The sequence below is a fragment of the Silurus aristotelis genome (genome assembly GCF_946808225.1).
Source record: "Silurus aristotelis genome assembly, chromosome: 22".
In the NCBI taxonomy this organism is placed as follows: Eukaryota; Metazoa; Chordata; class Actinopteri; order Siluriformes; family Siluridae; genus Silurus; species Silurus aristotelis.
Genome location: NC_139595.1, coordinates 13964540 through 13990308, shown reverse-complemented (window position 1 = coordinate 13990308; position 25769 = coordinate 13964540). Strand labels below are relative to the sequence as shown.

The following is a 25769-nucleotide window of genomic DNA, read 5'->3' as shown; positions in this document are numbered from 1 at the left end:
CACATAAACACCTCGTACAAATTAAAAACGTCACAGCTGACTGATTCAGATTTCTATGAGCCGACACAAGTGGCATAGGTAAAATGCATAGAGATCGAATTGAATTATTGAAGTGTTTAATGTAAGATTTCTCTCTTCTCTCCTTTTCCTCGTTCACATCAAAATAATATTATTTTGGCAGAAAAAAAGTATAATTCCGCTGTTATGTATCTGATCATAGAGTGTACAGGGCAAAAGAAAAGACAGATAACATGAGAAATTCAAATCCAAAAAGCACATTTGGAATAATGGTCCTTGTCAAGTATTGTCTAATATTGAATGTTTAAATTATTGTAATTTCACAATGATTCAAAGTATGTATATTATTTTTTTATTATACTAAAAATAAAGAAATAAAAACATCTACAAATTGGTATTTGCAGTATATTTATAGCTGCTTTGAATCAATTTTGAATTTCCTGCTAGGTTCCAATGTGCAGAAACGCACATTAATAAATCAAATGTAGAGCTGTTTTATTAGCATGTAGTGACTCTATATGTCTGGCATGGCAATGAAAGGGATCGTCTGTCACCTGGTTTGTTCACAGCTGGCAGTTTGATTGCAGTTTACTGTTTACTTTCACAATGGATAAATTGTTCGAGGACGCGAAAGAAAGCACTGAATCCACTGATCACACCACAATGAATGGCTTTATTGCTTATTTGTTTTTTTTTTCCGACTTGATTCAAAAAGCATGAGACATACAGCTTGTGTTTTTGCAACGTTAAACGGTTCACCATGACGTCCTATAAATATTATGTTCACAGTGGTAATATGAAAGGATTAATAAGAGCATATAAATGTCTTGTTATTATAAGTCACACACACACACACACACACACACACACACACACACACACACAGAGTAATGGCCAACTGATAGACATCCAAACCACACACATTTAGTCACTTTCTATCCCAACACATACTCACACAGTCATTCACACACTCACATCACACATACAGCCTGATAAGATAATTTGACAGAAGGCAGAAGAGAAGGGTCACGGCAGAGCAAAGTGGTTCGGTCAGGTGATCGGCTTTCAAGCGTGCTGATTGGTTAGAGCGTGTGCTCCCATGCTGCACTCTTCAGCCACATGACAACATGCCTTTCAATTTCCTGTGCAGAGAGAAAAAATATGAGAAGTGTGTGTTTGTGGTTTTTGTGTGGGTGTGTAGAAAGATGGAGAGGGAGAGATAGAGAGAGAGTGCATGTGTGTGTGTGTGTGTGTGTGTGTGTGTGTGTGTGTGTGTGTGTGTGTGTGTGTGTGTGTGTGTGTGTGTGTGTGTGTGTGTGTGTGTGTGTGTTGGGGATTACGTCAGGGTGGCTTTTCACCCAAAGTATTACCGTAATCAATCTTTGTTCTCACACATGCCACTACCGTTTCCCCACAGAATCTATTTCAGTTTTTGTGCTTCCATCATTCTCTCTCTCGCTCTATCTCTCTCTCTTTCTCTCTCACCTTCCTGGCCCGGCGCAGTGAGGGCCTGTCCCCGGAGTATGCAGGGTTCATATCTGCACAGTGAGCAGTGCCGTGAATCACGATAGCTCTGTCCTCATCCACTCCGGTCCCATTATGCACAATACTCAGCTCCATCCAAGGGTCAATGTCACCTAAGGTGATGAAAAACTCGGTTTGATCAGTCATTATAGCCCACGTCATTGAAAATATCCTGCAAACACCATGTTCTTAGCTACTCAGTCAGAAACCACTGGATTACCCAGCTGTCCCATGATGTTGCACTTAACCCTATTGATTTTTATAATAATATGATTAACTTTTTTTTTTAAAGTACTGACCGAAACACAACCAGGCATTAGGTGTAATTATTTTTCTATAACCGCACAATATAACATTTTATAATGAATGATGTGAAAAGTTGGATCTTTTTCTTGTTACATGTAATGTTATGGAATGTTTCGGAGACAAACTGGTTTCTATCACTTGCATTAAAACAGCTATAAAGAATCATTCTGTCAGGATTTGGTCCAACAGACAATTAATGCACACCATCCATCCAATCAGCATTAAGAATTCAACTTGTCTAGTACAATGGCACAACACCACAAAAATCTCTTACATTTATTTCAAATAAGGGGAACATATTTATGGAAATGCTTGTTGTCCTCACAACCGCTGACTGTGTAAATAAGTCATGTTGTGAAAAATAATTATATAAACTTGTGTGTGTGTGTGTGTGTGTGTGTGTGTGTGTGTGTGTGTGTGTGTGTATATATATATATTCTTTTTTTTTTTTTTCTTTTTTTTTACAAAATTAATTTTTGCAGTTTATTTCTATATGTCAAATGATCTTATCATATTTGTGGGCTTGCTGAGAGACTTGAAAGATTAAATCATAATCTTCTGCTGCTCATTATTATTATAATTATTATTACTATTATTCAAATGTTGTTAATAAATAATAACGATGATTAGAATACTAATAATGATGATGATGATCATACTCTTTACACAATCACACACGCTCATAAAGAATCTCTTTTCAGTCAAATACCCCATTAACTGTATATTAATATCAAATATTAGGTTCATTACTCAAATGTGTACAATGATATTCCGAATATTAGTCAAACCCCCAGAGCATGTTATTTCAGAAATTTCCACCGAGTGACACCATGACGCCCAATGTGACATTATTTAGAGGTCATTCTGGTTTTGAGTTATTGAGGCTTGAATTAAAACTCATTCAATTCAACTGAGCAGTCGACTGGGACAAACGATACAAGATACAAATAATATGCAAAAATAATAGCTTGAATAATGCTGTGCTTTGTGATTATCACCTGTGTAACAAATTTTTGTTTAAAAAACAAACAAACACAGCAAATACATCACTGACCCCCTGCCTATGCTTCATGGACCCCTGGGGTTCCTCAAAGCCCACTTTGAGAACTAGTGCCCCAGGGAACCTTTTGTAGAACTCTTCTTTTTATCATTTATCTTTTCCCATTATAAGTGCCCTTTATGCTAAAGGTTCTTTGTGATGGGAAATGGTTCATCTCTTGTTCATCCAAAAGCTTCTTGAAGCAGCCAAAATTCTTCCGCGTTTTTACTGTTACGAACACTGTTATTTATTCATCCCATAAAAGCCGAGACTTACTTATCTGCTCTGACTGTGTTGTGTAATGACGGACATTTCACTTTTACCATTGATGTAGAGTACACGCTGGGTTCGGGCCTGATCTCCTCCGTAGAACTGGTTGGTGAAGGCGATGTTCATGGGGAGTGTGTGTTCAGGAATCTCAAAAAGCTGGAGGCAGGGTTGAGTGTGGTCCTGCAGCGTCAGTGTGCGCATGAATGGGCAGCTAGCATCGTCACAGGTCTGATCTGCACACATACAGCTTACACATTCATCTACATACATGCATGCAGCATCTTTAACATGAAATAAAGGCGAGAAAAGAGCCTTACATGCATTAGTTTCTCATACATACATGCATGCCATTTACAGTGCAGAAATGTGGATATTTACTGTACATTGAAACCTGGGATTGGTAGGCTTCAATTCTAACTCATTCGGAATCACCCAGGATTGCAAAAAAGAAACAAACAGACAGACAGACAGACAGCCAGACAGACAGACAGATAGACAGATAGACAGATAGATAGATAGATAGATAGATAGATAGATAGATAGATAGATAGATAGATAGATAGATAGATAGATAGATAGATAGATAGATAGATAGATAGATAGATAATAGACTGTCACAATATAACATGATATGATTGGCTGGTTTCTTCCTTTCTTTTTTTTTTTTAATTTCTAACGAAATCTCAGATCAACTAATGAGAAAGTGAACTTTGTTATAGCTCTCTACTGTCTGCTCAGCTGCTTTATATAACGCTCACACTTCTTATTTATATCACAAGGTGAGAAAGCAGATTTATACCACAGCGCTACAGAATTCTATATTCTGATTGGTCACAAGCTATTAGTTGCTAGTTGCTAGTTACAGTCTATATTATTTGCCTATTAAAGTGCTTCTATAGCATTGTGCTCGTTCTAATAGTTACTTATTCTTAATAATCATTTCTGTTCTGGGGTGGTTTGATACAGTTGATATTTCAACATGGTAAAGTCTTAAGAGTGAGAAGCATATTTACTTCAGAAGAGATACAAAGAGACTTACCCCTTATAGCTGCTATAACATAAGTGATAACATAAACTACCTTGTTTTTTGTTGTTTTGTTTTTTTAATGAATATAAAGTGTAACTGTAAGCAAATTGCAGTGGCATAAGAGGAACTGAAGCACTTTGTCATGGTGTTATAAATGGTGCAACAGCATCACACCATTATTTTCCTAAGACAACATGCCAGCAATGTTAATATCGTTATTTTTCTCAATAGATCATGTTAAACAAAATGCACAAACATGCACTTCAAGGTTAAGCACTAATCTTGATGTGTGTGTGTGTGTGTGTGTGTGTGTGTGTGTGTGTGTGTGTGTGTGTGTGTGTGTGTGTGTGTGTGTGTGTGTGTGTGTGTGTGTGTGTGTGTGTGTGAAAGTACTCATACAGAAGCCAAATTCAGTGCAGGTCTGGTAGTACCACTGTCTGTACCCGAAGCTGTCACTGGTGCTTTTATTCAGGTTCAGAATGGTGTTTTGATGAGAGATATCCAGACAGGGCTCCTTTGCCACAGCACGATACGTCTAACAAAATGAAAAAAAAAAGTTTTTGAAAAATACACCACTATAATCGCATTTCACAACATACCTGGGGCATTTTCAAAGGGAAACCTGAATATACCAAATAAATACAATACACTAAAATAAGTAAAGCAACTCAGCTGTAAGCAATACACAGGCATTTAGAGTTTAGCAGCGCCACCTTCTGTTCACATCAGCATTTCTGGAGATTTCTGGAGAATCCCAGAAGTCTTACTGCCTATGTAGTAGAGACCTCATTTATTACATTGCTTACACTAATGAATAAATCCCATTAGTGGCTGAAAATGAGCAATACAGAATTGTGCCAGACCTAACAAAGTCTTAATTACAGACTTAATTCATTGCTGCTTGTCCCAATTAATTACATGAAATACGCCTCTATGGAAAACCGTGCTGCATAACTTAAAAATAAAAAGTGTAATTTTCCTCTGTCAGCATTATTGATGAGCTTCACAGATTTCAGAGCTCCCGCTCCAAAAAATAGCACAATAATTATAATAATAATAATAATAATAATAATAATAATAATAATAATAATAATAGTAATAATAATAATAATATACTGTAAATATATATTAGAAAACCTGATATACTGTAAAGCATACACGTTTTACCTTGGCCAATCAATACACACTATATATTTTTTTAATTAGTACATAGAAAAGTAAAAAGAGAAAATTGTATTAGAATAAACAAACAAACAAACATTTGTCTGCAATATAGCAGAGCAATAATAACAGTAATCGAGACATGACCACTAAAATATATTTGAAAATTAAAGGTAAAAGAACATAAAAGAAGTGTGATATTGTTTGATTTTATTCAGTTTTATGAACGTTTATTGTTTTTGTTGTTCTTATACTTATTATTATAAGTATTAGTATTAGTATTGGTAGAAGCATAGAAATAATTTTTATAAAATATATGATCTAGTAAAATAAATAATTATGTTCTGCTATTAGTTATAATATTCGTTTACATTTTTCCTACTGATAAAATGTATACAATTACAATTTTTGCACAAATATTATCTATATTTGAAATGTGTTTAAAATTAATTGAATTCTGATTAGATTTTAACTACGTAATTAACTAATAAAGTACCTAAAAGTGATCTGAATGTACACAATGTAGAAGTTTCTCTGTATGTGCTCAAATTGTAAAACCCATTTTACAATTTAGTTTTTTACATGTACCTATTTTAAAGCATAAAAGCAGGAAAGAAACGAACAAAACGTCAAATTTCACACCGCTGCAAGTTTAACCAGCCTGTCATAGGCCTCCCCTTGGCTCTGATTGGTCATGATGTCACAGATTTGAGCGATGGTCAGCATCACTCCTTCCTCATTGTACTGCACACTTCCCATGAAGATGTCAGCCAAGCTCTGCACGAGCTCTGTGCGGTCCTCGGGGCTCTTTGGCACATCACAGCATCCAAAATCCTTCATCAGCTTCATCTCTTCTCCCCCCTGCAGAGCTGCCTTTAGAGCCTCGAAGGCCTTCCGAACGCTGTTTAAACACTGACCGAGACATACATTTAATACTTAAATATGCAGAAAACACATTAATAAGCTCAAGAGCATATAGTATAGATTGAGGAAATACACACCTAAACACGAATAAGGATATACTAACAATAATAGGCTTTAAAAAAAAAAAAAAATCTAATCTCACCATATTTGAGCCACCTACACTCTTCTCCGTAAGACTATGTCCCACCACCTGGGTTACATACACAGAGAAGAACAAATACAATAATATAATATACTTACATTGTCCAAAGAGAATGCAAAAGAAATGTGAAATAGACTATGAGGACAAAAGTATTGGGACACGTGACTTTTCCAGCCATATGTGGTTCTTCCTTAAAATGGCTAGTTGGAGATACCCAATTGTATTTGTGTAAGTGTCTTTGAGTGTGGTAGGATTGAATTTTTCATTCACTTGAACTAGAAGACCCAAATCTGTGCAAACATGACAATACCACAAAACCAGTTCCATTAAGATATAGTGTAAATGTGTTGGAGTGAAAGATCTTGAGTGGCTTGCTATAGAGCTCTGATCTCAACCCTACCAAACACCTGTGAGAGAGAATGGAACCCTGATTGCACCCCAGACCTTCTCACCTGACATCAAGACCTACTAATGTCTTTGTCACTGAATGAGCACAAATCTTCCCAAGCTCAATTCAACATCTAGTGGAGCATCTTCCTAGAAGAGAAGAGCTTATTATAACTGCAAATATGTGCTAAATGGGGAATGGGATGTTCAAAAAGTCTTATGGTCAGGTGTCCACAAACTTATAGTCCATATAGTTTATATCATATTGTGTTTGATGATAGTAGTAGCATGTTGTGTGGAAGTTTACCTTGTTATAAGCAGAGAAATCCAATTTGGCCTGAACAGGGGCAGAGGATGCTACAGCCCCAAAGACAAGATGAGGAAACTATGACACCCCATAAAAATAGTTATTAGAAATTGACCAATGAGGAAGAATGTAATACAAGAGTTTATGCGCTGCTGATTTGAATCACAAATCTGAGGGTAGTCCAGGAATATTATCCAGGCTACAGCCAACCAATATACAATACTTTTTCTATGTACAGTGCAACCTCGATACTCGCGGGGTTACGTTCCATGACCCCTTCATTTGTAACAAAAAATCAACTCTTCTTTTGATGGTTCCTTTTTCAAAGGGGAATCGTACATGTACTGTAAACTCAACAAAAATTGTAAATTACTTGTCATAAATGTTTTATTTACTACTTTTAATGAATAATACAATGATAAAATCGTTTTTCAAACATTTTTATGTAATTTATGAGTACAAACTCTGTTTTGAAATGGGAGTGGTGGCTCCAGCAGTTAAGGCGCTGGGTTACCGATCGGAAGGTCGGGGGTTCAAGCCCCGGTATCACCAAGCTGCCACCCTTGGGCCCTTGAGCAAGGCCAGGGGACCCTTACAGAAAAATAAATCAAGGACCGCGACGTGGGGCCGCCTTCCCGTGGGCTCACCACCTGCAGGAGAGACCGTAAGGGACCGGTGCTGAAAGGATTGGGCAGCAGTCGAAGGCGGGGGCCTTGACAGCCCGATCTCTGGACACGGAGAAGTGTCTGGGGAATCTGCTTAGACTGCTGCCCCCGCGACCCGAATTACGGATAAGCGGGAGAAGATGAAATGAAATGAAACTACAACCCTTCGAGCCACTCGCAGCTTCTCGATTTTTTTGCGAGTTACTCTCAGTCCAAATAAAAAGTTTCGTACCATCGAGGTTGTAAGTGTCAAGGTCACGAGTATCGAGGTTCCACTGCAATAACAAATGTAAACCCTGCTGGAAAATAATTGATATAGAAACTCTCATTGGATGTATAATGGATTTAATTGTAAAAATAAGAATTGGTTTTAATGGTCCTTGTAGGTCTCTACTGATAATATGTTGCTTTCTATATAGTAGAACACCTTTGTCAAATTAAAAGTAGACCACATGACTTTAAAAACCAGTACTAACCACTTGTTAGTATATATATAGTATATATAACACACCAATAGTGATCATTAAGACATCATCAAAAATTCAGATTCCAATAAATATCTTTAGTTGTTTTTTTTGGCTTTCGATGATTTAATAGTATACTTACACACTATGTGAAGAAAATGAAATGGTAATGGTTTTTAATGATCAACAGCTAATAGGTTGTAATGTATTTGCATTGGAATCCAATTAGAATTTCTGTGATAGATTTAAATGTTTTTCTATAAGAAATAAAATAAATTTCATAAAAGTGCTACTGTTAAATGTTAGTTTTTGATTGATCAAAAGCTGTTGGCCTATTTTCTGCCATTAAAATGGTCAATTTTCTGTTGAATTTGACCCTCGATGAGATGAGATTTGTCCGTCATCAGCAAACGGCGTTCAGCTCTTTGTTCGTGAACTGAATGCACCTGTTCCTTCAACTTCCAAAACAGACGCCCTATATGGAAGAATAGCAAACATTTCTGTACTTTTCTAAAATCTGTTGAGCTAGCTCATGTCAGCTAGTGATAACAGTGAATATTATGAAGAAAAAAAACACAGAAAGTGTTAGTATAGTTTATGTTACCGATCTATCAAGCATTCATCTCAAAATCCTGTTAGAGTAGTTTAACTTAGCTAGCTTATATGAATAAAAATCTTCTAGAACATCTGTGTGGCATGCTAATATCACCTAGCTAGTGAATATAACCTTTAAAAAAAAAGGTTAGCAAAGAAAGCTTTTGTCATCTTATATAACCTCAAAAGCTAGCATTATCAGGAGAGATTCTCAATTTGGCTAGCTGTCTAAGAAAATGATGAAAATACAAGCACGTGTTTCATTTTTTGCCACCCAAAAAGTAGTTTATAAGCCCTTAACTTTCTTTTTAAAAAAAAAATGGTTGTGTTATTGATGGCTAAATATTTAGTGATATGAGTCTTAAGAACCATTTCACTTTTGGTGATAATTTAGAACCAGTACATAACCACTTGTTAGTATATATTGCACACCAATAGTGATCATTACGTCATCAAACGTACGATTCCAATAAATATCTTCAGTTGTTTTTTTGGCTTTCGATGATTTAATGGTATACTTACACACTATGTGAAGAAAATATATTGGTAATGGTTTTTAATGATTAACAGCTAATAGGTTGTAATGTATTTGCATTGGAATCCATTCAAATTTCTGTAATAGATTCTATTGTTTTTCTATAAGGAATAAAATTAATTTCATAAAAGTGCTGTTAAATGTTCCGCGGTCAAGCGGTTTACTGTGTATTATTATTAATTCTACAGTACTGAAACTTGTACAGGACTAGTAAGGTACACAATCCACATTAAACATATTGATAAGGTAAAGTCTTATGAGATGTTTAATAAGCTTTTAGTAAGGAGTACCAAGTTTAGCATCCGCGGTCAGGGCTATAGCTGTAGCTTTACGTGTTTATTGCAATGAGGAATGCCTTACAGCTGCGTCTACAATACGTTTATAGCTGCTGTAAAGTAATTGATAACAGGACATAACTATCAAATGATTGGGGGGGCAATTTGCTGGGATATAAAAGGAATGAAACACTTCAGGACATATTATTGGAAAACCCATCAACTTCATGATTGTAACCATTACTTTTACTGTTTTTTTAACTGCACACCCAATTGCGTTTTACTGTATTGTATGGAGTAGATTTTGGACCCTAAAAAAGTCTCGTAAATTGCTAAACTCTAAGATATGCTGTTAACCGCTACATTTTTTTTTTTACAAATGATTGTATAAATTCAGGGGGGTTTTTGGTGAATAGAAGTGGTGAGAAAATTTGCAACACTCCATAACCACTCATTATAGCAGAGTAACACATTAAGCTTTGAATTAAATAGGCCACAGTAGGAGAAAACGTCAGGGTCTTCTCATGTCAGCTAAGAAAAGTTAGCTGAGCCCATAGGCACATGAAGATAAAGATTGGAAAAACCTTTTGCGGTATAACAAATTATGATATCTGCTGTGGCATGTAGATGGCAGGGTTGAGGAGTAGTGTATTTTCATTTCATTTGGATTCGTCCTGCCTTTTGTCAGAAGTGATAACAAATTGGACTGTTTTCTTGGCACATATTAGGCTACTTTGAGACTCATTTTAATAATATTGTTGTCGATCATGTAGAACGTTATCATCATACATAAAAAGCTTACACTGCAAAAAGTGCTTAATGTTAATCATTCATCCAGACAACATTTGTTTTATTCTGTGATTGAATAAAAACCTTAAAATCACCTTTCACCTTAAATAAAAATCAATCACTGTGTATCTTTTATCACCTTTCCCCTGAACCAGGCAGAGAGAGCGCCAGCATACGAGCCCCCAAAACTGATCCAGATGTTCTTGTCAGTGAGGTCGTATTTCTGCCTGATAAAGCTGTGGAAAGCAGCCAGATCTGCAAGGCTAAGCATGAGAAGTAAAGATAACAGATTTTCATAACCGAAAGGTGTACTGTGTAAACATTGTCAAAGGTATTCACTCACGCCTGCTGGCTTGAAAGGTGCTGCAGATGCAAAAGCTCCAAGCCACCTGGATTGATACTCGTACCGTAGAATCGGTGTTCGAGTGCCACGACCAGTGCTCCATATTTCTCTGCCATGGCCACGTGGTGACCTGCGGGAGAGATAAATGTCAGATTAAGTTTGAGTTTCATTGGCCAGGTGCCAGAATAACAGACATGTGGGAATGTGGGTTTTTAGCAAATAACAAAAATAGTGTAGCATGGCCTCTTCCTCAGATACATTAATATTAGGCAAATATTAATCAATTACCAGCAGAATTACAAAATCTAATAACATGAATCACAAAAAACTACAGATTATACCTATATTCGTTCTAGATAACGTACCAACAAGCAGGCTGAATTTAGACAGAGGGCCTTCCCCACTGATGTAGAGAAACACAGGACCACCAGGCTTTTTCCAGAAGGCTTCATTCACAATGAATTTCTAAAAATAAAGCACGTAATAATAATAATTAATAAGGAATGTAACAATGAATAAAAAATGTGTCAGAAATTGTGTTTTGTTTTATTAACATCTTTGATTATTTATTTTTTATTATCCAGTCATATTTCTTATTAAATAATGTAAAGGACCTGAGGTAGGGTGTCCGTGTTTCTGCCATTAAAATGGTCAATTTTCTGTTGAATTTGACCCTCGATGAGATGAGATTTGTCCGTCATCAGCAAACGGCGTTCAGCTCTTTGTTCGTGAACTGAATGCACCTGTTCCTTCAACTTCCAAAACAGACGCCCTATATGGAAGAATAGCAAACATTTCTGTACTTTTCTAAAATCTGTTGAGCTAGCTCATGTCAGCTAGTGATAACAGTGAATATTATGAAGAAAAAAAACACAGAAAGTGTTAGTATAGTTTATGTTACCGATCTATCTAGCATTTATTTAGAAATCCTGTTAGAGTAGTTTAACTTAGCTAGCTTATATGAATAAAAATCCTCTAGAACATCTGTGTGGCATGCTAATATCACCTAGCTAGTGAATATAACCTTAAAAAAAAAGGTTAGCAAAGAAAGCTTTTGTCATCTTATATTACCTCAAAAGCTAGCATTATCAGGAGAGATTCTCAATTTGGCTAGCTGTCTAAGAAAAAGATGAAAATACAAGCACGTGTTTCATTAATTTTTCTTAATTATTATATGAATGCAGTGATTTTGAGCTTGCCACCCAAAAAGTACTTTATAAGCCCTTAACTTTCTTTTTTTTTTTAAATGTTGTGTGTTATTGATGGCTAAATATTAAGTGATATGAGTCTTAAGAACCATTTCACTTTTGGTGATATTCAATACACCATGATCTCACTGGGCTCAAGTTCCATTCAGAAAAAAACCCTCTGCCAGGCACCTTGTGTACGTTAGCTTTTTTTTTTTTTTTTATGATCAGATTCTGGTAGAGTATTTATAAATAACTCGGGTTATTTAAATTCTTGTATTGTATAGTAATTGTATAGTACGTTTAACCTATAGTGTTGGTCTATGCTTATTCTCTCTGGTGATTATTCAAGAGTAGTTCCAATCTTCCTTAAGGTGTGAACTGTGGGAAGGGCTTACAAAATTATATTGAGTATACTAAATATATTTATATTTACCTACCTCTTCCTGAAACAGTTAAACTAGTTCTTATTTTTCCCTGTTTGTTGTATGCATTTATATATTAAGAAATGTTGTGTTATATTGTGTTATATATAGGACGGAGATGAGTCTGCTTAAAGACAGGAGATTAAAGAGCTGTCTGTCTGGTGCAATCACACAACCTGGAGCTCAACACGCTCAAAACAGTGGAGATGAATGTGGACTTCAGGAGAAATCCCCCAGCACTCCCACCACTCACATTCATGAACAGCACTGTAACAACAGTGGAGTAATTTAGGTTTCTGGGTTCCACCATCTTTCAGGACCTGAAGTGGGACAATAATATTGACTCCATTGCTGAAAAGGCCCAGCAGAGGCTGTACTTCCTTCGCCAACTGAGGAAATTCAACCTGCTACAGGAGCTGCTGAAACGGCCATCATTACATTGGTCTTTAACTGTCTGGTTTGGTTCAGCTGACAGTGACAGGCTACAATGGATGGTTAGGAATGCTGAGAGGATTATTGGTGCCCCCCTGCCCAACCTCCAAGATCTTCACTCCTCCAGAGTGAGGAAAAGAACCTTTGGACCCCACACACCAAGCCCACTCTCTCTTCCAACTGTTGGCTTCTGGTCGGGGCTACAGAGATGCTTCCACCAGAACAGCCAGGCACAAAAAAAGTTTTTTCCCGCAGGCTTTACTCAGTCTGAACTATTCAAATATTCATAACTACACATTGTCCGTCATAACTGTCACATTTATACATAGAATGCAAATTATACATTTGTAAACTGCACACGTAAATAACATATGTACATTCATTCATATTTCTACTTCTGTATATAGTGCATTATTTAATTGTCTGTTTTACTTATATTTTGTTATATTATGTCTGTACTTTCTCCTGCACTGGAAGCGCAAGAAGTCAGATTCCTTGTGTGTGTAAACATACTTGGTAATAAAGCAATTTCTGATTGTGGTTATAATCAATTTGTTGTAGGCTGATGTTACCCTGCAGTCTGTAATGGAGTGAACCAGTGTTCATGTATTTATTGGAGATTTCGAAACACTTTTGTTTTGTACGTCACTCTGGATAAGGGTTTCTGCTAATTACCATAAATGTAAATGTTATGTAATGACTCATAATCTCTATGATTCTTCTGTATTTAACACATGATCTGCTAAACATGAATTCATGAAATTCTGTGTGGACTTTGTTTAACTTTTAGAAGAACAGTTTCCTACATTATATACAAATGTCTTTACAAAAGTTTTTATGACTGACATTACTGAAATACTTTTTCCTATTGAACACTATTGTAACTGTTGTCACTAAATCCATTACAAATAATTCAATATCCAAATAAGTGTATGGGTGGAAATTTTATTTCAATTGTAGACTTCTAGTTTATCTATTTATATACAAAAAAATACATATTTACATTAATATTTTAAGCAAGGAGATATACTTTACTATCACTTATTTAAGGAAACAATACTTTTTTTTTGCCAATTATTTTGTGTTAACGAACACGTTAAAATAAATGAATTAGTCTTACCTGAGGAAGCAAAATCAAAAGCAAGAATCATTACCCCCCAATGAATCATGGAGAGCTCCATAGAGAGGTTTCACTATTAAAATAAGCTTTGAAAATAATTTTTTAATCCACTCGACACCACTCTATTGAGTTGAGTGCACCCGAATACACCCGCAAAGCGACTGAGGGATTGAAGACCTTAAGTACCAGTTCAACATCAGCTCAGAGCTTTATGTTGTCTACACATGTACATTAACATCATCAATAGGACCAGGCAGTAATGCTAACTTAAAACCAGGACGCTCAAATAACCATATGATACCCATGCTATGGTCTCATCATATTACACAGAATTATGGACACCTTTTAAATAAATGAGCCAACATACATATATAAAACAAATGGCACATGGAAAAAGTGATATTTTAAAATGAAAGATGCGATGTTCTACAAAACACTTAAAAAGCTCAAATCAGCAATTGTTAGCAATCAGCAATAGGAAAGTCTCCTCTGTGGAGAATCAGAACACAAAGGTTTTTTCCTGTCTAAAAAAGGTAGATAATTTAAACTTCTATCTGGGTCAAGGGTGTAAAGGAGTTAGATTCTTATAACCCTACGCTTCCAGCTACAAAAGTAACATCCTGACAGAGGCAGACAGCTTCTGGGATTAAAAAATCTATTATTGTTTAGCAGAATTCATGAGGACAAAAACAAAAAGCATGTATTACAGTGAGTATGGAGGTTTTCCTCCAATTGTCATTCTGATGGACAAAATGGTTCATAAATGCACATCCAATCCAATCATTGATCCTATAATATTATATAAAGTTCAGTGTTCCATTAGAAAGTGCTTCTTTCAGGCAAGTCGCTTATGTGATGGCGTCTAATTGACCAACGTTGTCCTAATTGTGCTTAATGGTGTTTCTAACTGTGTGATAAATGATGCCATTTGTTAGACATCCTTATCCAGAATAAGTTGCACTAGATTTGTAAATAAATGTGTTTTTTTTTTATATTGTTTACATTCATGTGCAGGTCAATAGTCATCTCTCCCTTTGCTGTTAATAGATTATTTATTTATATATTATAAAACATTTTTCCCATAATAAAGCTCCCTAATATTTCTTCCCTAATAAGATTATTATATGGCAAACATATAAAATCTATTTGTTAGTGATTCTCCCTCTCACACTATTAAGTATTAAGACTTCCGTAATACGTAAACACTATTTACTGAAATGTTTATCTTAATATCAAAATTATAATATAGCTGTTAATAAAACCATTTCAAACTTATATAACATTATAATATAAACACTTCGAAAAAACTTATGAGATACTGTGTGTGTGTGTGTGTGTGTATATATATATATATATATATATATATATATATATATATATATATATATATATATATATATATATATATATATATATATAAACACACACACACACAGTAGATTTTATATATATATATATATACACATACATACATACATACATACATACATACATATATATATAAAATATACAAAATAATTGTATAAAATAATTTATAAAATAAAATATAATAATATATAAAATAATTTTTATAATAATACTCACACACTGGTAAAAGGTCTGGACTCTATATTGAAATCCTTTTTATTCACAAACATAATGCAACTAGAGCTTTAGGTGCTCGACCATAAATCACACATAAATGGCAAACCATGTAACATAGATCAAATAAAAATGTAAATGAACTCTCAAGGGATTGTGTTAACTGAACTACATTCTGCAGTTATAGAGGAGCAGAAACCAATTAATTAACAATGAATCATAAATCATTTCACTTCCATCAGTCTTGTGACTGGTCTATGAATGAAAAAACTAAAACAATTCAGATTTAACAGGAAGAACTATTGATGTGATGTGCATGATAAAGTCTCAATTCCACGTCTGAGACAGCTGGCATCTTCCACAATCTTGGACTAAACCTTCTCTTTTGACTTTAAAGCTTAGAAAAGGTCACGTCTTTAGGGCTTTTCTTCTCCAGGGCTGCCTGGGCAGACTTCATAAGGTCCTGCGTCTGCAACATGCTCATGTTCCAAGTCACCTGAAGACGCAGACAAGAAATCGGATAAACGCATGTGCAATGTTGTGATATCACAAAAAATATGCTATATTTTTTATACGTTTACAGTTACATCTAATGTTATGAAACAAGGTCATTAACTGGCATTACTTCTGATTTGTCCCTTGTTGCTATAAGCACTGTTTTAATGAATATATTTATTAGAATATATTATATTCATAAGAGCGTCTGTCAAATCCTTAACACTGGGAATTATTTGCAGGTCTACCTTGAGCCTCAAAATCCTAAACATGTCTAATGCAGGTTCTTACCATGTAATCCAGGCCCTCGGTCACACTGTGGTCTCGGGAGTAGAGGAGGTTGATTTTGGTTCCCTGAACAGCGACAGGACTCCGGCTTGCGATCTCACCTGCAATTTCCAGAGCTCCAGTTATCATGGACTCTTTATCTGGAAACACACGACTGCAGCAAAGAAGAACAGAACACGCACTTAATATAATTTATACTGAATAATGAAGCTGCATGACAACAAATACAAGGTACAACCCAAAGTCACATCGTTTGAACAGTATCAACACTGCAGTGATCAACCAAGTATTAAAGCTAAATACATTTTTCATTTGAATTGGATTTATAATAAAAATGTAAAAAGGGAGGCCTAAAAAATAAGAATTTTTTATATTTTTAATCATGTTATGTAAGGGATAAGCCATGGCTTTGTGTCAGGTCGTTATTGACCTCTGCAACATTATTGTACACTTCTGTGAGTCTTAATACCACGAAATGCAAATAAATGTTGCGTGCTAACGCAATAATATAAAAACAGGTCTTTTTAGTTCACCTTTACCTATTTCCTACTTAAATGTCCTATTTCTGGGATCACAATACCTGACTAATCCACAGCTCTTGGCTTCATCAGAATGCATTTTCCTTGCAGTAAGTGCTAACTCGTTCACCAAGCTGAAAGAAAGAAAAAAAAGAGGATTTGGGAAGACCATTATATTCCATTAAATCTTTACTTTACTTTGGGGTTGGTCATTCTTCAGGATTTAGGTCTCATCATAGCACAGTGACAGCGCTGGTTAAAGTGGTAAATGACCTGTTATTGGCCTCTGATCAGGGCTGTGTCTCCTTGGTTGTGTTGCTTGATCTTAGTGCAGCTTTTGACACCATTGATCATAATATCCCAATTACTAGACTAGAAAATGTGGTTTCTAAATAAAGGGAACAGCTCTCTCCTGGCTCAGGTCTTATTTGACTGATCGCTATCATTTTGTAGATGTAAATGGTGAATTCTCTACACTCTCTGAGGTAAAGTTTGGTTTTCCACAAGGATCTGTCTTAGGCCCACTGCTTTTCTCTTTGTATATGCTGCATCTGGGTAAAAATATACGTAAACATGGTGTTAGCTTTCATTGCTATGCTGATGATACACAGTTGTACATTTCAGAAAAACAGATAAGAGATCAGCTTAACAACGTTTAGGAGTGTGTAAAGAACATTAGACAGTGGATGCTTAATAACTTCCTTTTGCTTAACTCAGATAAGAAGGAAGTACTTTAACTAGGTCCGCATGCAGCTAGAAGTAAACTTTCCGATTACGTAGCATCTCTGGAGGTGTTTTTGTTTCAGTGTGTACAGCAGTCAAAGACCTTGGTGTGATTATTGACCCTAGTCTTTCCTTTAAGGCTCATGTGAATAACATTACCAGGATCGCCTTCTTTTACCTTAGAAATATTACTAAAATAAGAAATATGATGTTACATGATGCAGAAAAATTTGTTCACGCTTTTGTTAAATCGAGATTAGACTACTGTAATGCTTTACTGTCTGGGTGTTCGAGTAAGTGCATAAATAAGCTTTGGTTAGTTCGGAATGCAGCAGCAAGTGTCCTCACTAGAAACAGGAAATATGACCACATCAGCTCTGTTTAAATCAGTCTACACTGGCTTCCAATTAAATCTTGCATTGGTTACAAAATACTCCTACTGACGCATAAAGCACTGAACGGTCTTGCGCCACAGTATTTGAGCAAACTTTTGAACAATTATGCATATACAGCCTGAATATCCATGAGCAACTTAAGAACTTTGAGGATTGTTTCTCACTGTAATTCATATCAACAGTCTACTATAATGGTTTAGGACCACAGGCTGCATAAGTAGTTTTGCATTTACACACCTATTACTACACACCTCAAAAAAATGTAACTGAAATGAATGGACATTCTGTGCCACCCAGATGAGAATGAGTTCCCTTTTGAGTCTGGTTCCTCTCAAGGTTTCTTCCTTATATCATCTCAGGGAGTTTTTCCTTGCCACAGTCCCCACTGGCTCACTCATCAGGGACAAACAATTACCGTAATTTCCAGACTTATATAAGCCGCACCCACTGAATTTGACAAATATTTTTATTTTTACCATAAATAAGCCGCACCTGTCTATAAGCCACACTAATGTCTACACTAATGTACTTTCCACAAATATGTTGAAATATGTTGCGCTTCTATTAGGAGCATAGCGGTATTTTGGGAAAAGACCAGCACTGCATACTTTCAGTATTACTGCGTGTGTGAAAACCGAGGATTATGCCCTTTTTATTTTCTGATGCTCATTTCTAAGTTTCTTTGACTAACCCATAACGCTGTTGCAAAGAAAAATAAAAAAAGCACGAGTTTTGGAAACCTGTTTGTGCTTATATGATTTCTGTTGCAACTGGAGTTAGCGAGCTCTCCCTTCACCCAGACCCAACGCGTTACAACGGCTTGTATCTAAACAGTAGCCTACCAAGTAAGTCATTGTTCACTGTCTTCCTCCTTCCTTTCACAACTACAGTGGTACCTTGACCTACGAGTGCATTAATGTATGAGTTTTCCGAGGTACGAGCGGTCACTCGGCCGATTTTTTTGCTTTGTTACGCAAGCAAAAAATTGAGGTACGAGCTCGAGACGCCGCTGCTAGATGGAGAAGCGAAGCCAGAAAGCGAAGATTGTGACGAAAATTAAGATAAGCAAAGAAGAAAAAGTAAACATTTTAAAGTTTAGGGATACGTAGTGTATAGGAGTGATAGTAAAAAACGAGTTTTCCCTCTGCCTCCGCTTATCGCCTCTACCCCCCCTCCACACACACACACACACACACACACACACACACACACACACACACACACACACACACACACACACTGAATAAAACCTTATTATATCTTTACATACTCTTTCTATTATGTTTTTATACAAGATTTGTTATTTAGAAATGTATTTTCCAAATTGAATAACATGAAACATAAAAACGGGGTGTCATTTTGAGGGTTGGAACGGATTAATGCCATTTTAAGTATTTTCAATATGGAAAACTGATTTGATGTGCGAGCAAAGTGAGATACGAGCTCGTCCACGGAACGAATTAAACTCGTAGGTCAAGGTACCACTTTATTACTCTGGGGAGTTTATCACACAGGTGAGGTGCGTTTTTTCATTTCCGTTCGGAAATTTCATTGGTCTAATGTTATGGGGTTCAGTGTTTTGGCTTGAAGTTTGTGAAACCGCGGGGTTCAAAACGTGGGAAAAAAGTAGCAGCTTATGGTCATTGTAAAAAAAAAAAAAAAAAAAAAAACACTATACAAATCAAATTGAATTGAATTTAACTGAATTCTTACCTACGACTGCCAATCACTTTAGGAAGACGCTGCAGAGTTCCAACATCTGCCGCAAGGCCAATGTCCACCTCCTGAATGTGTAGTGATATACAAATTATTTATGTATATAAAAGCATCAGGGGCTGAATATTTGAATCCACTGAGAACTGGTTCTATAACTAGTTATTTTGAATAAACAGAAGTATATGGTATTAAACAACAAAAATCATATCCAAACAGGATGTTCTGATTTTTCGATTATATACAAGGACGTAAGGTACTACACTGCAAGTCTTTGGTGTATTTTTTTCATAAATGACTTACATCATAAAACAGCCCACGGTGTTATAGAAACACGTGATGCTCAAACGTCAACAAATGTAATAAATTAGTCAAAGTGTGCCCCCTTGTGGGCAACTCTTTCATTGCAGCCTGTACGAAGCCGAACAATCAACTGATTTGGATCCGCATTTGTGTATTTTTTTTTACTTACTGGTTTACAGATCCCAGTGTAAACGTATAAGTGATGTATCGCATGTTCTTCATACCTTCACCTGAAACCAGGCGTCCTGTGTGCACAGACGAATATCACAGGCTGTGATTAGATCCACTCCTGCCAAAGAAGAAATCAGATACACACCAATGCTCGATAATTCACTCTTCTGCAGCTAAATATAGAGGGCCTGCTTCAGGAAAAAGAAAACTATCTGATGGTTTAGGCCTTTCAGAAGATGTGAAAACCACAATTTCTATCCATATTGTATGCAGTGTGAAATGAGACGATTGCATTTAACACAAGGGACAGACCTGCTCCAACGCAAGCACCATGCACTGCCACCACCACAGGCTTTGGACACTGCAGACACATCATACACAAAAAGGATTCATTTACATAAATAAAATACATGTTCCAGTCTATAATGCTGTGAATAATGCATATGCATGCAGAACCTCTATATGCTTTGCATAACATATATGAAAACCACCAATAATTCAATAACAGTGAATAGCTTTTTTTTCTAACTGCAAATTCTGAAAGGTTTTATTCCTCTTTAACCACAGCAAAACTGCATTTGCCAAATGTTTGTATAATTAAAGAAAAAAAAAAAGCACACATTTTATTTATATTTAGGCTTAAACATTTGCAGGTCACAAAGCGCTCTATGCTGAAAGAACCAAGTCTTAATAAACATATTAAGAAATGCTATAACGCCTTGATGACTGCTTCTCCTTAAAAAAAAAACAATACAATTTTATAATAAAATGAGCTAAAAGGTTTTGCTGAGCATCTTGGAATATCTGCCACAATTCTTCATGTTTCTTTTGTTCTTTTGTACAAAATAATACATTACAGTCTGGTGACTGATTGAAAAAGTGAAATGATTTTCGATTTTTTTGACAATATTTCATCATTCATATCGGCCAGCGATAGCAATAATAACCCACACGCTGATCCAGATTAAGCATAGAGTGTATGCGAGTCACAATAATTAATATCATTATAATTAATATAATTAGAAACATTATAATTCATGTGGTTCAACAGAAAAACAAAGGCTACCTTTTCAATCACAGAGAACGTGTTCTGGTATTTGGAGATGATACCGCGAATATACCATGCTACCCTCGCCGTATCGTCTCCTTGGGGCTGCAGCAAATCCCCGGCAATATCCATGAGATCAATACCTATGTAAAAATCGAAAACGGATTCTTTAAATAAGCATCAAAAAAAGAGGAATATGCAGGATATTCAGTGACGTGCCGGTTTATGAACCTTTATGAGGGAGTGTAATGCAATTTTCACATATGAAGCTGTTTAATATTCATCAAATGTAATTATGCAGGTGTCTGTTGTTGAGTTAATAAACACATACGAGGTGAAGTGTTAGGAAAGGGCAGGGAATGATTATTTCATGTGATAAAAGTCAGGATCACTTTCAAGAATCGATCACGTGTGACAGAGGCTATATAGAGAAATGCTAAACTGAATGAATTTGATGTGAAATGAGCTTCATTGTGTCAATTGTTGTTTGATATTTTTAATAGAGCTATACTGAATATTATTACAATACAACAGTAGGGCTCATCTGTCCTGCAGGCATCACAAATCACAAGAAAATACAAACTGGCTACTTCCAAGACTTCATAAGAGCCAATGCAAGTATTAATTTCACATTATGAGTCCACAAACTATTTGTTGCCCTATAGGAGAAGCCTGATCTCCATCTACAGCCTGATATGGAATTTTCTGCAAACAATCGCCTTAATGCAGTACATAATTATACTAAAAAAGAAATGGAAGACTTGCTTATTTAAAATGTATGCAGCCACCAGGTACAGTTTAATGATGGAACAATAATTAATGGATATTCAGTGTCACCAAATAGAGAAAATACCTTTTAGGGCCCAAATTATGATTTTATGATGCATTTTCTTCTTCATATTTCTTTCTGGAAAGCTGCTTTTGGGATGATGTCTATTGTTAAAGATGTTATACAAATAAAATTGAACTGAATGAAATATAATAAAGCTGACTAAATACTTCAACTGACTTCAGAACCTGGTAAAGCAAACACCCGAATATTCGAAATAACGTAAACCTGTTCACTGCGTACATGAATGCCTAGGCACATTCCCTAATTCTAAAAGTCTATAAACAACATTCATATTTCAACCAATTCTGTAATAGGAAAGCATACAGACTTCCCGTGGGCTCACCACCTGCAGGAGGGACCGTAAGGGACGGTGCTGTGAGGATTGGGCAGCAATCAAAGGCGGGGGCCTGCTTAGACTGCTGCCCCCGCGACCCGAATTACGGAGAAAATGAATGAATGAATGAATGAAAGCATACAGAGTTTTGTGGTGAAGCGAAGTCTACTCTTTCCCTATTCTGAACTAAAATGGCACATTATTTTACCTGCTGTGAAAAGTTTCCCAGCACCTGAGAAGACCACCACACGGCACTCCGAGTCTTCAGCAATCTGATTAAAACACTCAACCATTTCTCTGTAGAGAAATAAAAACACAGCATCATTATAATGGAGTACCGTATTTTTAAACATAATGATGCAAAAACATACCTCCAGTAGGCCTTGTTCATGGCATTGCGTTTTTCTGGTCGGTGCAGCTCTACATGAGTGATGTGATTGGCTGGTTGGGTGACTGACAGGGTGGTGAAAGGCGGAGTGGGGCCTCCTGAAGTCGACATGGTTTTAACAGCGTTCAGAGCAGGAAACCACAGCCCCCTGTCTGATTAACACAAATCAACAGGTTTATATGGGAAATAAACAAAGGTTTTAGTACAAAATCAACTTTTGTTTTTACATTCATATTTCAGTAAGTTCTAAACTTTTTTCCTCCAACATATGTATAGAATAGAGATCCCCCAAAATGAGGATGGGTTTCCCTTTTGAGTCTGGTTCCTCTCAAGGTTTCTTCCTCATAACATCCAAGGGAGTTTTTCCTTGCCCCAGTCACCTTGGCTGCTCATCAGCCACAAATACACATTGTTCACCCTAACTGTTAAATTCTGTAAAGCTGCTTTGAGACAATGTCTGTGAAAAGCGCTATAGAAATAAACTTGACTTGACTAGAAAGTATTGAAGAGCTAAGATATCCTTTGATAGCATCAGTCGTTACATCAGTGTGAGATTTTGAAGTAAAAAGTGAAGAAAGGAATGGACATCAATATACTCATGATATACGTGGGTGTGACCTATCAATGCTATGCTCCATTCCGGAGCTGAAACGCCTCTCTGGTATTACCTGCTACTTCTATAAAGCAAAATATGATCTGTTTCTTCAGTTTTTTATGCAGTATGCACAGTGTTTCTTGCATTGTATGATGCAACTGGCATATAAATCAATAAATTCAAATTCAATTAGATAGACATCAAAATATTGGTTTCTCAGTATCAGAAATGTCTCCAACGCAAACTTACTCCTTGTCTCACATTCGGTCTGGTTTTGTATCTGATCATCCTAGTGAGAGCCCCACACACAATGAATGCCAATACACAAACCGATTTTTGGTGCTACATCACAGTAAACATTCTAATCCTAGTTGCTTTCTATTACAAGACAATTAAACAAACAAACAAAATCTCCCGTGTCTGCATTTCGTAACAATCAGGAGTAAAGCAATAACTTTTTAGACATTTGGTGAAAGTTTTATGGGGTTTTTCATTACCAGGACAACCAGCGTTTTTTTTATTTGTATTTTTTTTTTTATTTGTAAGAAAAAAACAACTGCTTACAGCTGTCACAGCGAACATGATAACAGGAACTTGAACATGAACCACCTAAAAATCCATGAAGTTTCTAAACAACTCAAGAACTATGATGATGGACTTGAACTGTAATTACAACAGTCTGCTACAGTGGCTTAGTACCACAGTTTGCATGAACAGTTATGCATTTACATTAACATTTATAACATTTTGTAGATGTCCTTATCCAGAGCGACTTACAACTGAGCAAGGTAGGGTTAAGGGGCCTTGCTCAGGGGCCCAGCAGTGACAGCTTGGTGGTGGGATTTGAACCTATGACCTTCCGATCCAAAATCCAATGCCTTAACCACTGATCTACCACCTCCATTTAAGTGGCCATCACTGATCAGCACACCTCAACAATGATAAACCTGTACTGAATGGATAGATGAGTCTGGTTCATCTCAAGGTTTCTTCTTTATACCATCTCTAGGGATAAAGTTATAAGGAACAAACTTGTAGGCAGTAAAATGATACATTCCAACTTTATAACTACTACTTGAAAGCTGTTTTGGGACAATATTCACTGTTAAAAAGCACAATGCAAATAAAACTAAATAAACTAAATAAAACTGAATTGTATGGAATTGGTGCATTCATTCATGCAACATTAAATGCAACCATATTTTGACATCTGGGCTGCAGAACAACACCCGAGAATTGAATATATGTGTCTAATACCGAATCATTGTTGGGTTATTTCATGTTGTATACATTTTTTGCTACTCATTCTTAATTTTTATGATTGCAAAACAAAAACAAACAAGCAAACAAACACAAGATTATACAATGAACCAAAAACTACAGAGCTTATACTAAAGTAGAGCTAGTCACAGAGTTTTAGGGGTTAAATGCACGCCAGATTGCTGTCTCTTATTCACCGAAACACTACACGATTGTTTACAATTTTAGTTTTATGTCTAAATGACTTACTTCCTAAAACTGCAGCTTTCACAATACTGTTCATTGCTCTTTGCTCGGATTCTTAAGCAAACTATCACAAGCAAAGTCCAAACGACTTCCTGTCTGTATAAAGGCACTATGTAGGGTCGGTCACAGGGACTTGTACACTTCATGTAGTTTTCTATCTATCTAATAGGGATTCAGCCCGGATTTTGTGCGCGTTGATAATATTTATAGAGGACGCCATGTTTGACCGTTTGTCCTCCTACGGTGCCTGAGAAGGGACATACAGTTTAGCGCTTCTTAGAGACGTCAATTTCAATCCAGAATTTTGACAAAAAAACAAAACAGTGGCCATGTTTTACTCGTGTTTCTGCTTGGGTTTAAAAAAAACGATTTATTTTTGTTTTAAAACTAAATTGCATCGAATGCAGAGATTTCTCTTTTGAAACTTCTGATATTATGTGCTGTTCAGGATATTCAGTGTTTCTGAAATCATTATACTGAAATTGTTTCACAATATATCGACAGTCTTTTACAGATTTATACCCAATCATCTTACTGACTTGTCAATGAACTTTAAAACGTGTTGCAGCTGTCAAATATATAAATAAATTACCTTTTTTCCAAAAATTGTACATTTCCTCAGTTTAAACATTTGTAATGTATTCTTTGTTTCTATTGCCAATAAAATATTAGTTTGAATTTAGCAAATCATTGCATTGTTTTTGATTCAAATTTTTAGTGTCCCAACAGATGAGCGACTGTAGCTCATATTGCTGAAATTGCTATTTTTTATATACATACACACCAAATAAACATTCACTTTGGAAAAGTTTGCATGTCTGCATTATATGCATGTTATAGTTTTGGGGATTGATTAGAAGTAGTCCAGTCAGTATCTCACCACCTACCAAAAAAAGGATAAGGAGCACAAAGAGAAATTGAAAGTTCTGTCAAAGGCATTGGCAG

The 25769-nt window shown here is 36.0% G+C and overlaps 2 protein-coding genes across 2 annotated transcripts; both read right to left on the bottom strand.

Annotated features, from left to right (window-relative positions):
• Positions 1-729: 729 nt before the first annotated feature.
• Positions 730-11471, bottom strand: prss16 (serine protease 16; the record flags this gene model as incomplete). Its single annotated transcript, XM_083524773.1, has 11 exons — positions 730-1160; positions 1504-1655; positions 3211-3390; positions 4584-4719; positions 5988-6257; positions 6412-6459; positions 7106-7183; positions 10567-10690; positions 10771-10900; positions 11136-11235; positions 11385-11471. The coding sequence occupies 11 exons, from the start codon at positions 11469-11471 to the stop codon at positions 1101-1103; spliced, it is 1365 nt and encodes a 454-aa protein (XP_083380899.1). The 3' UTR covers positions 730-1100.
• Positions 11472-15534: 4063 nt separating this feature from the next.
• On the bottom strand, positions 15535-25056 carry ech1 (enoyl CoA hydratase 1, peroxisomal). Its single transcript, XM_083526236.1, has 10 exons — positions 24828-25056; positions 22707-22875; positions 22544-22632; positions 21188-21312; positions 20434-20482; positions 20175-20239; positions 19648-19718; positions 16879-16950; positions 16302-16452; positions 15535-16011 (listed from the first exon to the last, which is right to left on the bottom strand). The coding sequence occupies exons 1-10, from the start codon at positions 24859-24861 to the stop codon at positions 15907-15909; spliced, it is 930 nt and encodes a 309-aa protein (XP_083382362.1). The 5' UTR covers positions 24862-25056; the 3' UTR covers positions 15535-15906.
• Between the last annotated feature and the right edge of the window lie 713 nt (positions 25057-25769).